This window comes from Bos indicus, chromosome 27 (assembly GCF_029378745.1).
Source record: "Bos indicus isolate NIAB-ARS_2022 breed Sahiwal x Tharparkar chromosome 27, NIAB-ARS_B.indTharparkar_mat_pri_1.0, whole genome shotgun sequence".
Classification (NCBI taxonomy): Eukaryota; Metazoa; Chordata; class Mammalia; order Artiodactyla; family Bovidae; genus Bos; species Bos indicus.
The window spans coordinates 20,072,132-20,084,631 of record NC_091786.1 but is presented as its reverse complement, the minus strand read 5'-3'; the positions used below and the strand labels follow the sequence as shown (position 1 = coordinate 20,084,631).

The following is a 12,500-nucleotide window of genomic DNA, read 5'->3' as shown; positions in this document are numbered from 1 at the left end:
GTTGCTGAAACAGGGACACCAGATTTGACTCAGGCTGAACAAAATAAGCAAATAGCTTATTTTGCTTTTGCTATTCTTTGTTAGTGAAGCAAAGTTATTAAAGCCTGAATGTTTTAATGTTTGTTTAACACTGTGTTTATAGTTAAAGTTGCAGGCGTAACTTCCTTATCTTTATAATTTAAGAGAGGTTCCTGTAGCTGTTTTGCCAATAGATGGGCCTGTTTATAGATGGGAGGGTTCTGATCATAGGATGGTAGCTAAATAATTAAATTCTTTGATTATTTTAGAACAGGTATACCTTTTGTGATACCATGATTGCAGTGTGTATTCGCATACTACAGTGATAATTTTGTTTCTCTCATTTTAGTTGTGTGCCTGATTGCTTATCATCTACTTTTTGCAATGTTTGTCTGGTCGTATTGGAAAACTATCTTTACATTACCAATGAATCCTTCGAAAGAAGTAAGTTAAAATATTAGTATAGTTATCTCCTAAAGATGGAAATCTGAAATATTGCTGTCTAAAGAATGAGTTTTATGTCTTTTTATTAATATTACAAACCTATTGAGCCTAGTGGTTTTTTTATATTAATATGTTAAATAGTTGAATTTTTACTTGGTACATATTATTTTTCCACTGTATAAGTATTATATTTACAATATTAAATATGTTATATGTTCCACTTCTGCTTCGGAGTCAGACACAAGGATGGATGGATGGTAGATAGGTTGATAGAAAGACAGAGCTGAAGGTAGACATGTTTCTCTTATAATTATCATATTAGTGGTTCATTAGTTGGCTGTCAGCTACCAAAAACAACAATAAAAAAATAACAACTTACCTAATCTTTCTCACTTTCAGAGTCTGTAGCTACTCTACAGCTGCTGGGCACCCAGGCTCCTCTCCTGTTACTCTAACATACATAGCATCTATTCACAGTGTTACTTCTTGACCTAAAATGGCTGCTTCAGTTCCAGCCATCATATCTACATTCCAGGCAGCAGACCAGAGAAAGTAGAAAAGAGGAGTGGAAGTAAATGTCTTTTTATTAAGGACACTTTCTAAAATTTGCTGATGCCATTTCCACTTCTATTTAGAATTCAGCTGGTTATATGGCCACATTTGGTTGCACAGAAGACTGGAGTTTGGTCTTTATTCTCAGTGGCCATGTTAACCATGCGGCTTCCCTGGTAGCTCAGTTGGTAAAGAATCCATCTGCAATGCAGGAGACCCCAGTTCGATTCCTGGGTCAGAAAGATCCACTGGAGAAGGAAGAGACTACCCACTCTAGTATTCTTGGGCTTCACTTGTGGCTCAGCTGGTAAAGAATCTGCCTGCAATGCAGGAGAGCTGGGTTTGATCCCTGGGTTGGGAAGATCCCCTGGAGAAGGGAAAGGCTACCCACTCCAGTATTCTGGCCCAGAGAATCCATGGACTATATAGTCCATGGTGTTGCAAAGAAATCAGACACAACTGAGCAACTTTCACTTCACATTAACCATGTTACAAGGACAGAGTAGATACTGAGGAACATCTAACAGTCTCAGCTCAGAAGGTTTTAAATAAAGTTATTTGTTCAAATACGCATTTTGAAAAGATTATTCTGGCTAACTTTTTGTTTCTGGGTTCTTAATCCTGGTTAAATGTCCTTGAGGCAAAGGGCTATATTTTACTCATTGTTGTATCCTTGGCACTTAGTCTAGTACATAGATGTTGAATAGAAATAAACTTTGCTCCAATAATAATAGTGTGGTTTTAGTAGGCTAACCTGAAAAAAAAAAAGAAAGAAAGAGATCTAAGCATCATTGTGAATTATTTCCTGAATCTGTTTGAAATGCAGCTGTGGTCAGAAAGGCCAGTAAATACGCTGTGTGAACTGAGAAAGGATATTGAAAACAAAACCACAGATATCGGCATAGCATTCATAGCAGGCTTGCTCTAGAGTGCCAAGAGGTAGCCTTTTCCCTTCTTTTCTCACTTTCTTCCCCTGCCTCTTTTTCCTCCCTCTACCATGTTTTTTCCCTTCCTATCATCTTTCTTGCCTTCATCATAGCCTGAATCGTAGGTTTGAAGGAGAAAACTGACTTTTATCATAGATCACCTCATCCACTCTGGTGGTTTGCTTCTCACCTCTGTGTTGACACAATTTCCACATCTGTTTCTAGCCTGACCTCCCCCATGAATTTCAAACTTCTGTATCTGCCTGCAAACATGCGTCCTTGATCATTGCACTGACACTACAGATGCAGCCCATCATAGACTGAAGTCACCACCCTCTCCTTCCCCAAACCGTGACTCATCTGTTTCTTACGAGTGTTCATGCCACTGCCAACCACGTCATCGTTCGAGCCAGAAGCTTGCCATCCACGCCCTTCCCCTAGCACCCACATTCTGGAAATGTGTCACTTCCTCATTTTTCTTTTTCAGTTCCAGCCCTTTTCCCGTTCCAGCCCTTGTCCCGTTACTTTCCCTCATTGCCCTAATTTGGAGGCTCAGTCATCCCTCTCCTCTTGACACATTGCAGTTTCCTCTGTGGCGTCACCCCTGCCAATCTTGCCCACACTCCGGGATTCCGAGGATCCTGCAGAAATCCATCCTTCATTCTGAAGCTGAGGCTTGACTCTTTCACTCTGCTGCTTCTGGCTACTCAGGGATTCTGCCCACTCCACAGGGAAAAGGCTGGACTCCCTGGCTTGGCAACAATGACTCTTGTCCAGATTTTGGACTTCTTTCTTTATACTCTGCTGCTGCTGCTAAGTCGCTTCAGTTGTGTCCAACTCTGTGCGACCCCATAGATGGCAGCCCACAAGGCTCCCCTGTCCCTGGGATTCTCCAGGCAAGAACACTGGAGTGGGTTGCCATTTCCTTCTCCAGTGCATGAAAGTGAAAAGTGAAAGTGAAGTCGATCAGTCGTGTCCGACTCCTAGCGACCCCATGGACTGCAGCCCACCAGGTCCCTCCATCCATGGGATTTTCCAGGCAAGAGTACTGGAGTGGGGTGCCATTGCCTTCTCTTTATACTCTGCTGCTGCTGCTAAGTCGCTGCAGTCGTGTCCGACTCTGTGCGACCCCATAGATGGCAGCCCACCAGGCTCCCCTGTCCCTGGGATTCTCCAGGCAAGATCACTGGAGTGGGTTGCCATTTCCTTCTCCGATGCATGAAAGTGAAAAGTGAAAGTGAAGTCGCTCAGTCGTGTCCGACTCCTAGCGACCCCATGGACCGCAGCCTGTCAGGCCCCTCCATCCATGGGATTCTCCAGGCAAGAGCACTGGAGTGGGGTGCCATTGTTGTTTGCTGTTAACCATGCCATTATTTTCTTTCCAGAATTTTCTTACCTCCTTTCTCATGGAAATAATTTTATTTTTATGCACAGTGGCAGCTCCTTCTTGGTCTCCTTTGCTGGTTCCTCATTATCTCCTGCTAGCATGTGGCAGAGCTAACATTCAAAACAGTCTTTTTGACCTTCACAGCTGCACTCTTGTCCCTACGCCATGCTCTAGCAAAAGGCGTAGAGACTATATTCGGGGAGAAGGGTGCTCAGGACATCAGTTGGAGCATAGAGGAAACACATAGCAAAATCTCTATTCATATTTTACTTTTTATTTATTTTTTTTTTTAAGTTAAAAAGTAAATTTTATTTATGTATGTATTTTTTAATATAAATTTATTTTAATTGGAGGCTACTTACTTTACAATATTGTATTGGTTTTGCCATACATCAACTCCTTTTTTAAAAATTTCATATATAAGGTACATAATATATTAGCTAACAATATATATGTATGACTAAATATGCATATACTAGCAGTACAGTCTCCAATTATTCTTTTACTGATAGGGTTACATGATCAAAAGAGTTTGGAGACCATTGTCATGAAATAAAGAGTCCTTGTTTGCTGGTTAATAATCTTAGTCCATTAATAAAATGCAAGATCTTGGGCCAGTCTTTTTAACTGATCAGCAGCCAGAGAACCCTCACTTATAAAATGACGGTCCTGGACTTCAGCTGCTATTTGGAAATGAGATTCTAAATGTAGGAAAAGAGAAAATAGAAGAAAATAACGTAAATATCTTCTAGTCACTATTGAGAGAATATAAGTTTTCAATTCATAAGATTTTCTTCCAATATAAAAATAATATAACCATACTAAATAATATTTTGAAAATGAAGAGTAGGCAGAAAAAGAAAAAAACAAATCCCACCACACTAATTTAGCCAGTTTATATTCTGAATTTCTTTCTAGGTATTTTTCCTAGTTGTATTTAGAGGGCACATAATCTTATTTTTTTTCATGTAATAGTTCTTCATTGGTTTATTTTTAAGTACAATTACCATTTTTAATAACAACATGATATTCTCACTGAAACATTGGAGTTTTAGGCTGATCCCCAGTTTCCATATTATAGTGTTATTAACATGTTTGTTCATAGAGCTTTACTCATATTTTGGGTTATTTTCCTTAATGTAAGTTATCAGAGGTAGAATTACTAGACAAAGGAAATTTAAGTCACTAGCCAAATTGTTTCCCAAAAGGATTGTAGCAGTTTCCAAAGCTACCAGTTTCATCAGAGTCTTGGCACACTGTGTGCTCTTCTTAAGAAAAGTTTCCAATGTTTTATGTTTTAATTTGGATATTTTAGGTACTGATGAGGTGATATGTTTCTTTTTTTCTTAAGTCAGAAACAACTAACAAAAAAGGAAATACAATTCTCTGAGTTTCCTGTGTGTTATTAGATTTTGCTTTTTTCTTAGTTTGCACATCCTTTTGAAATCATACTCTCCTTTTATCTGAAAACTGTATTTGATTCCAAATGTTGATTTCTAATATCGTTCTCCAATAAAAGGAAGAAGAACTCCTTAGAGAAATGGCTGATTCTAGAACTAGGGCAGGAGATTTTGAAGATGAGCCAGAAGCGTCTTATCATGCCAAAAAATAAAGAAGTACCTGCCTTCACCGATGCATGCACGCATGCGACCCTATGGACCATAGCCCTCAAGGAGGGGAGGAATAAATCCCCGCTTTGTAAAATGCAGGCTGCCTGTAGTAAGTTCCTTCCAAAGACTACAAAGACTACAGGATGAGATAGGGAGATAATGATTCACTTTATGGTGGAGAACCCTGAAAAACACCTCCTCAACCAGGTGATTAAAGTCACCATCAACTGTTCTAAGTCACGTTGATTGTTTGTTCTCTTGAGAAGAATGGCACTTTGCTTCTGTGGTCTTCCTCCACAGAAGCCATAACCCCAGCCTAATCATCTGAAAAACATCAGAAAGATTCCAGTAGAGAAGCACCTTTATAAAATACCTCAGCAGTACTATTCAAAATCGTCAAGCTCAACAAAAACAAGGAAAATCTGAGAACCTGTTATAGCCAAGAGGAACTTAAGGAAACGTGGACAACAAATGTACTGTAGTATCCTCCACAGGACCCTGGAACAGAGAAATAAGAGTCAATAAGAACTAAGGAAATCTGAGTAAACTATGAACTGTTGTTAATAACAGTGTATCCATATCGATTCATTAATTGTCCTAAATGTACCATACTAATACCAGATATTAGGAATATCAGCAGTTTGATGAAAGGATATATGGGAACCTTATACCATTTTCTCAACTTTTTGGTAAATTCCAAGTATTCTAAAATTGATAAAACTACTTAAAAGCAAAACAACTTGCATTAACTGGCCAAAGGACTGCCACAATCTGGAGGGTTGGAGGTTGGGTGTGTTATCAAAAGGTAACACCCCAGGAGATCTTTCATTCCATCAGATCTCTACAAATGTCACCTTTCCTCAAATCTGTGACAGGCATTTGTACATAGAAGTGTTCTAAGGAAGGGGAGTGCGTATTTGGTGCATTCCAAGATAGCATTCGGGATTTTGACATCCGTCTTAGATAAGTAATAGTTCTACCAAACAGTATTTGGTCTTTTGGACCTGATGGATGCGGTGTGTTACGTTTATTTATAAAAGTATTAAACATACCGAGGAGCCATCCAGTTCCATCACTCACTAGAACTTACCTCTAAGGTTAAAAAGATCCAGAACTCTGTAGAAAATGTAATAAAATGTTGATAGTTTTATTCCTTTTGACTATTATTAAGTCTTTTACTAATTTTCAGTGCTAGGTTTTAAATTAATTTTACACACGAATAGGGGAGACAAATCTACCTGAATTGTGGGAATCAGGGTTCTGACGATGGAAAGCTAGAGACTAGAGTATAAAAAAACTTTTGCCTCGATTTTCGACGCTCTGACTTAGGGCTGCTGGGACTTGTTCCTTTGTCCATTCCACAGTTCTCACAGAGGACTTACTCTGTGCTGAGACTTAGTGGGGTTACAGGCTGTGAAAGAGAGAGACAAAGGGCAAATGAACCAACAAAATAAATTCAATTTATGGTGTGCCACACAAAGAAAGTGCACATGGACCTGATGGAGAATACGGCGAGGGGAGGGGACAAGTTATCAGGGTCCCTACTCGAGTAAGGGAGTCACGGAAGTCCCTTGAGAAGATGGCATTTAAGCTGAAACCTGCAGCATGAGAAAGAGCCATCCAGAGAGTGTGAGGAATAGTGTTCTAGGCAGAGCAATCGAAAGTTAATAGATACTTTCTCTTAGATTGACCCTATCCTTTCTTGACTATTTACAGTATTATAGTTTTGTTTGATGTTATCCATTTTCTATCACTCAAAACTATTTCCAAACAAGGTACACAGTCCCATGAATAATTTTTGTCATATCCCTAAAAATAACGTGTATAATAGTTTATTTTATATATCTGTTCATCAGTATATTGATAGTCCTGGTTGTACACAGCTGTAGTTCACTGAATGTTAGGTGCCATATGGGATTCAAGTTATTTGGATGGATTATACTCCAAGTTATTTATCCATTATCCTTGATGGACATTTGGGTTTAGTTTTTTATGTTTCAAACAGTGATTATGTGAATATCCTTGTACATGTCTCCTAGAGCATATTTATAGGAGTTTGAACAGACTTAAAATTTTTTGTGTGATTATCAAGTTGGAACTCAAACAGATTTTCATTTTCTCAAAGAAGTATTTTTTTAAATTGGTGGGACAAAATTTGCAGTATAAGAAGTAAAATTAAAGACTACTTTTGAGTGCTAAAGAATTCATGTAATGATTATCCCTAAGTTAAAACTCCCTCTACATGAGAATACTTGCTTGATGTATTTGTTTCTATTTTTGTTTCTAATTATAACTGATTGTAAACTACATCCATTGAGCTAATTGGTTTGTTTTGCCATTTCATCTACTAATATAACTAATACTTGGGTAGAACTCTACAGTTTGTAAAAACACTTTTACATTCTCTTTTCCTCTTGAGGTTCATAAAGATCTGAGGAAGCAAGCGTTATCATTTTTCCCCTTTTCTAGACTTATAAACTATGGGATGAATAAACTTGCCCAGATTTCATACCCCACTGCCTCTTTGAATATATATGCTATGTCCTGTTAATATTTTATAAATACCTTTTTTGCGGGTATAGTAGATCAATATGTTATTCCTTTGTGAGCACTGATTAATATTTAAGTTTCTTCCACAGTTCCATCTCTCTTATGCAGAGAAAGAATTGCTGGAGAGAGAGCCTAGAGGAGAAGCCCATCAGGAAGTCCTTCGGCGAGCAGCCAAAGACCTCCCCATCTACACGAGGACCATGTCCGGAGGTAGAGGACCATGAGCGCTTAGCAGGACGGGTTGGGGTGACGGTTAGAAAGCATGTCTGTACTTGACACTCAAACGCTCGTTGAAACACACTGTGCTATGGCCCAGACTGTTATTAACTGTCTTTTATAGAATCCCATAAAACAGGATGGAAATCTGATAAGGCTATGACATAGAGATCTCAACCAAGTCAGAACTGGCTTGCCTTCTATTCTGCCTTCCTAGCTGTGACTCAGTGAAGATGTTAGAACTGCTGAAATCTTGATTTGTAATTGTGTTCATTTTTAAAGTTTTAATTACACACCTGCCTATTCTTAAGTCAAAAGAGCAGTATAGTAATGAACATATTGTTGATAAATTTACATAAATTTAAGTTATTATATAAATTATACAAAACAATTCAGCTATTGATACAGTTTATCTTTAAAATTTGTAGTAATTCTTTTTTCTTTTTACAAATACAACCCAATAAATCTCATTTACTTGGGTCAAATTTTTTAGGTCATTTAACAGCTATCTAATCAAGTAATTGTCTTAAAAACTGACACACATGGGGACTTCCCTGGTGGGCCAGTGATTACAACCACACCTTCTTAGGGGTGTGGGTTCGATCCCTTGTCCGGGAGCTAAAACCCCACATTCCTCAACAGTCAAAAACCCAAAACATAAAACAGAAGCAATATTGTAACAAATTCAGTAAAGACTTTTAAAAAATATGTTATTAAAAAAAAGCTGACACACTTGGATGCCTGGTGCTTGCCCACCAAAGGCTCACCCAGAAACTTTGTGATTGGCTGTGTGCTGCCCACTGCGGTGGCCACAACCTCCATGTGGCTTTTGAGCCTTAAAACATGGCTTGTCCAAATTGAGATGTACTCTAAGTAGAAGACACACAACTAATTCAAAGACCTAGGAGGAAAAAAGGACTGTAAAATATCTCATTAATATTTTTATATTGTATATATTCAATTCTGACTCACTTTAGAATCATAATTCAGTATAACTCTAAGTCTCACGCATGATGTTTTCCTGTTTGTTTTTACTGCTTGTCAGTGAGCAAGTAGTGATTCCCTCATTTGATATTATGCCACTGATTCTATCCCACAAAGATAGAAATGTGTTTCTGTATATGTGTATATATATTTACCCTAGATGGGCCTAAACTAATATGGAGGAAATTTAAACCCCCTAAAAGTAAATTACTGCACAAGTTTCCAAAACTATTTAATGGCAGTGACAGTATCAGGTGCAAAAATCTAGTTTCCACATTCCTCAGTTCAGTTCAGTCGCTCAGTCGTGTCCGACTCTTTGCGACCCCATGAATCGCAGCATGCCAGGCCTCCCTGTCTGTCACCAACTCCCGGAGTTCACCCAAACTCATGTCCATCGAGTCAGTGATGCCATCCAACCATCTCATCCTCTGTCATCCCCTTCTCCTCCTGCCCTCAATCCCTCCCAGCATCAGAGTCTTATACAATGAGTCAACTCTTCGCATGAGGTGGCCAAAGTATTGGAGTTTCAGCTTTAGCATCAGTCCTTCCAATGAACACCCAGGACTGATCTCCTTTAGGATGGACTGGTTGGATCTCCTTGCAGTCCAAGGGACTCTCAAGAGTCTTCTCCAACACCACAGTTCAAAAGCATCAATTCTTTGGTGCTCAGCTTTCTTCACAATCCAACTTTCACATCCATATATGACCACTGGAAAAACCATAGCCTTGACTAGACGGACCTTTGTTGGCAAAGTAATGTCTCTGCTTTTGAATATGCTATTTAGGTTGGTCATAACTTTCCTTCCAAGGAGTAAGTGTCTTTTAATTTCATGGCTGCAATCACCATCTGCAGTGATTTTGGAGCCCCCAAAATTAAAGTCTGACACTGTTTCCACTGTTTCCCCATCTATTTCCCATGAAGTGATGGGAGCAGATGCCATGATCTTCGTTTTCTGAATGTTGAGCTTTAAGCCAACTTTTTCACTCTCCTCTTTTACTTTCATCAAGAGGCTTTTTAGTTCCTCTTCACTTTCTGCAATTAGGGTGGTGTCATCTGCATATCTGAGGTTATTGATATTTCTCCTGGCAATCTTGATTCCAGCTTGTGTTTCTTCCAGCCCAGCGTTTCTCATGATGTACTCTGCATATAAGTTAAATAAGCAGGGTGACAATATACAGCCTTGATGTACTCCTTTTCCTATTCGGAACCAGTCTGTTGTTCCATGTCCAGTTCTAACTGTTGCTTCCTGACCTGCATACAGGTTTCTCAAGAGGCAGGTCAGGTGGTCTGGTATTCCTATCTCTTTCAGAATTTCCCACAGTTTATTGTGATCCACACAGTCAAAGGCTTTGGCATAGTCAATAAAGCAGAAATAGATGTTTTTCTGGAACTCTCTTGCTTTTTCGATGAGCCAGCAGATATGGAGTGCTTTTTCTACTAGACCCCTTGATGCACCAAATTAAGACTAAGTCATATCAGAACAAAGAATTAGTGTTCATTAATAACAACTGCAGTTTGGATTTATGTCATCTCCTTGTGCGAATTACGTGATGCTTGTTCCTTGGAAGGAAAGTTATGAGCAACCTAGACAGCATATTATAAAAGCAGAGACATTACTTTGCTAACAAGGTCCATCTAGTCAAAGCTATGGTTTTTCCAGTAGTTACGTATGGATGTGAGAGTTGGTCTATAAAGAAAGCTGAGTACCAAAAAATTCATGCTTTTGAACTGTGGTGTTAGAGAAAACTCTTGAGAGTCCCTTGGACCGCAAGGAGATCCAACCAGTCCATCCTAAAGGAAATCAGTCCTGAATATTCATTGGAAGGACTGATGCTGAAGTTGAAGCTCCAATACTTTGGCCACCTGATGCGAAGAACTGACTCATTGGAAAAGACCTTAATACTGGGAAAGATTGAAGGTGGGAGGAAAAGAGGATAACAGGATGAGATGGCTGGATGGCATCACCGACTCAACGGACATGAGTTTGGGTGGAGTCTGGGAATTGGTGATGGACAGGGAGGCCGGGATGCTGCGATTCATGGGGTTGCAAAGAGTAGGACATGACTGAGCGACTGAACTGAACTGAATTGAAGATTATCTTCTCTTATATTGTATGCCTATCTCCTGGGATGAACTTATCATTCTCAATATTTTTGACAGTCTGGAACAGAATCTGAATTTGCTAATATAGTCTTTATATTTTTAGTGCAAAACTTCTGGATGCATGCTGAAATCAATTTTAGCTGACTAGAGTCATAGACTAGATTAAATTACAGGAAGTTTAATAAACAGATGATAATGTTGGTGTGGTTAATCTCTCTCTGGAATATGTGGGGTGTAAAGGTAATCATGAATGCAGAGTGGACATGCAGTGGAGGGCCACAGTGCCCCCAAGGCAGGAATATGAGGGTCCTTTTTCTTACCCCACCCTCGGCCAAAACCCGTGGGTTGTTCAGATAACTTCCTTCCTCACCCTGAGAAAGGCCATGGACCGAAGCAACTGAAAGGCTCAGTTGGTGTCCACACACTTGATATGTCTTAGAGAATTGAAGAAAATGGATAGTAGTATAATTGAGGGTTTTCCCGTTCATTCTAGATCCACGGTCTTTCCTCCAAACCTGAAAGAGAAAAATAGTGACTACCTAGGTTATATTGACTGCTATGCATAGAGAACAAATTCAACCATGTACAGTCTTGGGTGTGTGAGGCAAGTGTGAAGACTGTTCATCTCACTTCTTTTTGTCCTGTGCTTTCTTTTTGATCCAACCATCTCCTGATTTCTTATGGGGCTCTCCAAACTCTATTATATTATTATTTTTATTAATGAGGACTATTTGCTTTTCCAGCTCTCCCTTGCTATCGATCCTTTCCTACAAAAAAATATTTGTAGACTTTTTGACTAGGAAAATTACCATTAGAAGTGATGTAATTAGGTTATCACTCTGCACACAGATGTTGGTAGTGTTTCCTTTTCAGTATTTACCAAAAAAGTTTTAAATTATATAAATAATACATGAATAAATTCTCAGAAGATTCAAGCAAGACAGTTAAAATTCCCCCTCCACTGTTAGGACTTTTTAAATGATAATCAGATGGCTTGCTTTAAATTCCAGTGGGATGATTTTAGTTGAATCTGATCTGGCACATGGAGTGTGTTTTAATTATAAGACTAAATTTCCGTTTCTGAAAAACCATGAACAAAAAGACTTTCACAAAAAAGATTATAAATGAAAAATTTCAAAATATTTTTGAGTTACCGCCCACTTTAATTTGCAAGGTGCACCCCACCCCCTGTGTAATTAAGAAATAATCACCACTTAGAATGTACAATTGCCCAACAAAACTCACATGGAAATTGTGTGACTTTAAACCCATGCTGCCCATTATGGAAACCACTAGTCTTTTGTGATTATGACAGCTTCAAATTTGACTATAAGTGGAAAACACAGAACAGGTTTTAAAGGCTATTTAAAAGCAACAGAAAGGTTCAGTTGATGTTCACACACTTCATTTGTATATACTAATATAAAATATAATGTTACATGTATTTATAACTAATATAATAATTATATGTTGAAATATGTATTAGGTGAAATAAAATATATCATTAAAATTAATCTCCCCCCACCTTTTTTTTTTCACTTCTTTTAACATAGCTCCTAGAGAGTTTAACAGTATTCGTGTGGCTTACGTTATATTCCTTCTGGACAACACTGCTCCCATTTTGATACCTGGCATGAGCCAGGGATACTTTAGAGCTTCACCTGGAATGTCCCTGTGAGACATCTTCATTCAGGAGATGAGCAGGCCAT

The 12,500-nt window shown here is 38.7% G+C and overlaps 1 protein-coding gene across 1 annotated transcript in view; it reads left to right on the top strand.

Moving 5' to 3' along the window:
• The window catches only part of ZDHHC2 (zinc finger DHHC-type palmitoyltransferase 2), a 67,869-nt gene that overhangs the window by 32,871 nt on the left and 22,498 nt on the right, over window positions 1-12,500 (top strand). The window contains exons 3-4 of the mRNA XM_070781762.1: window positions 368-462; window positions 7,577-7,697. Of these exons, the coding sequence (XP_070637863.1) occupies window positions 368-462; window positions 7,577-7,697 (216 nt within the window). The remainder of the gene's footprint in view (window positions 1-367; window positions 463-7,576; window positions 7,698-12,500) is intronic.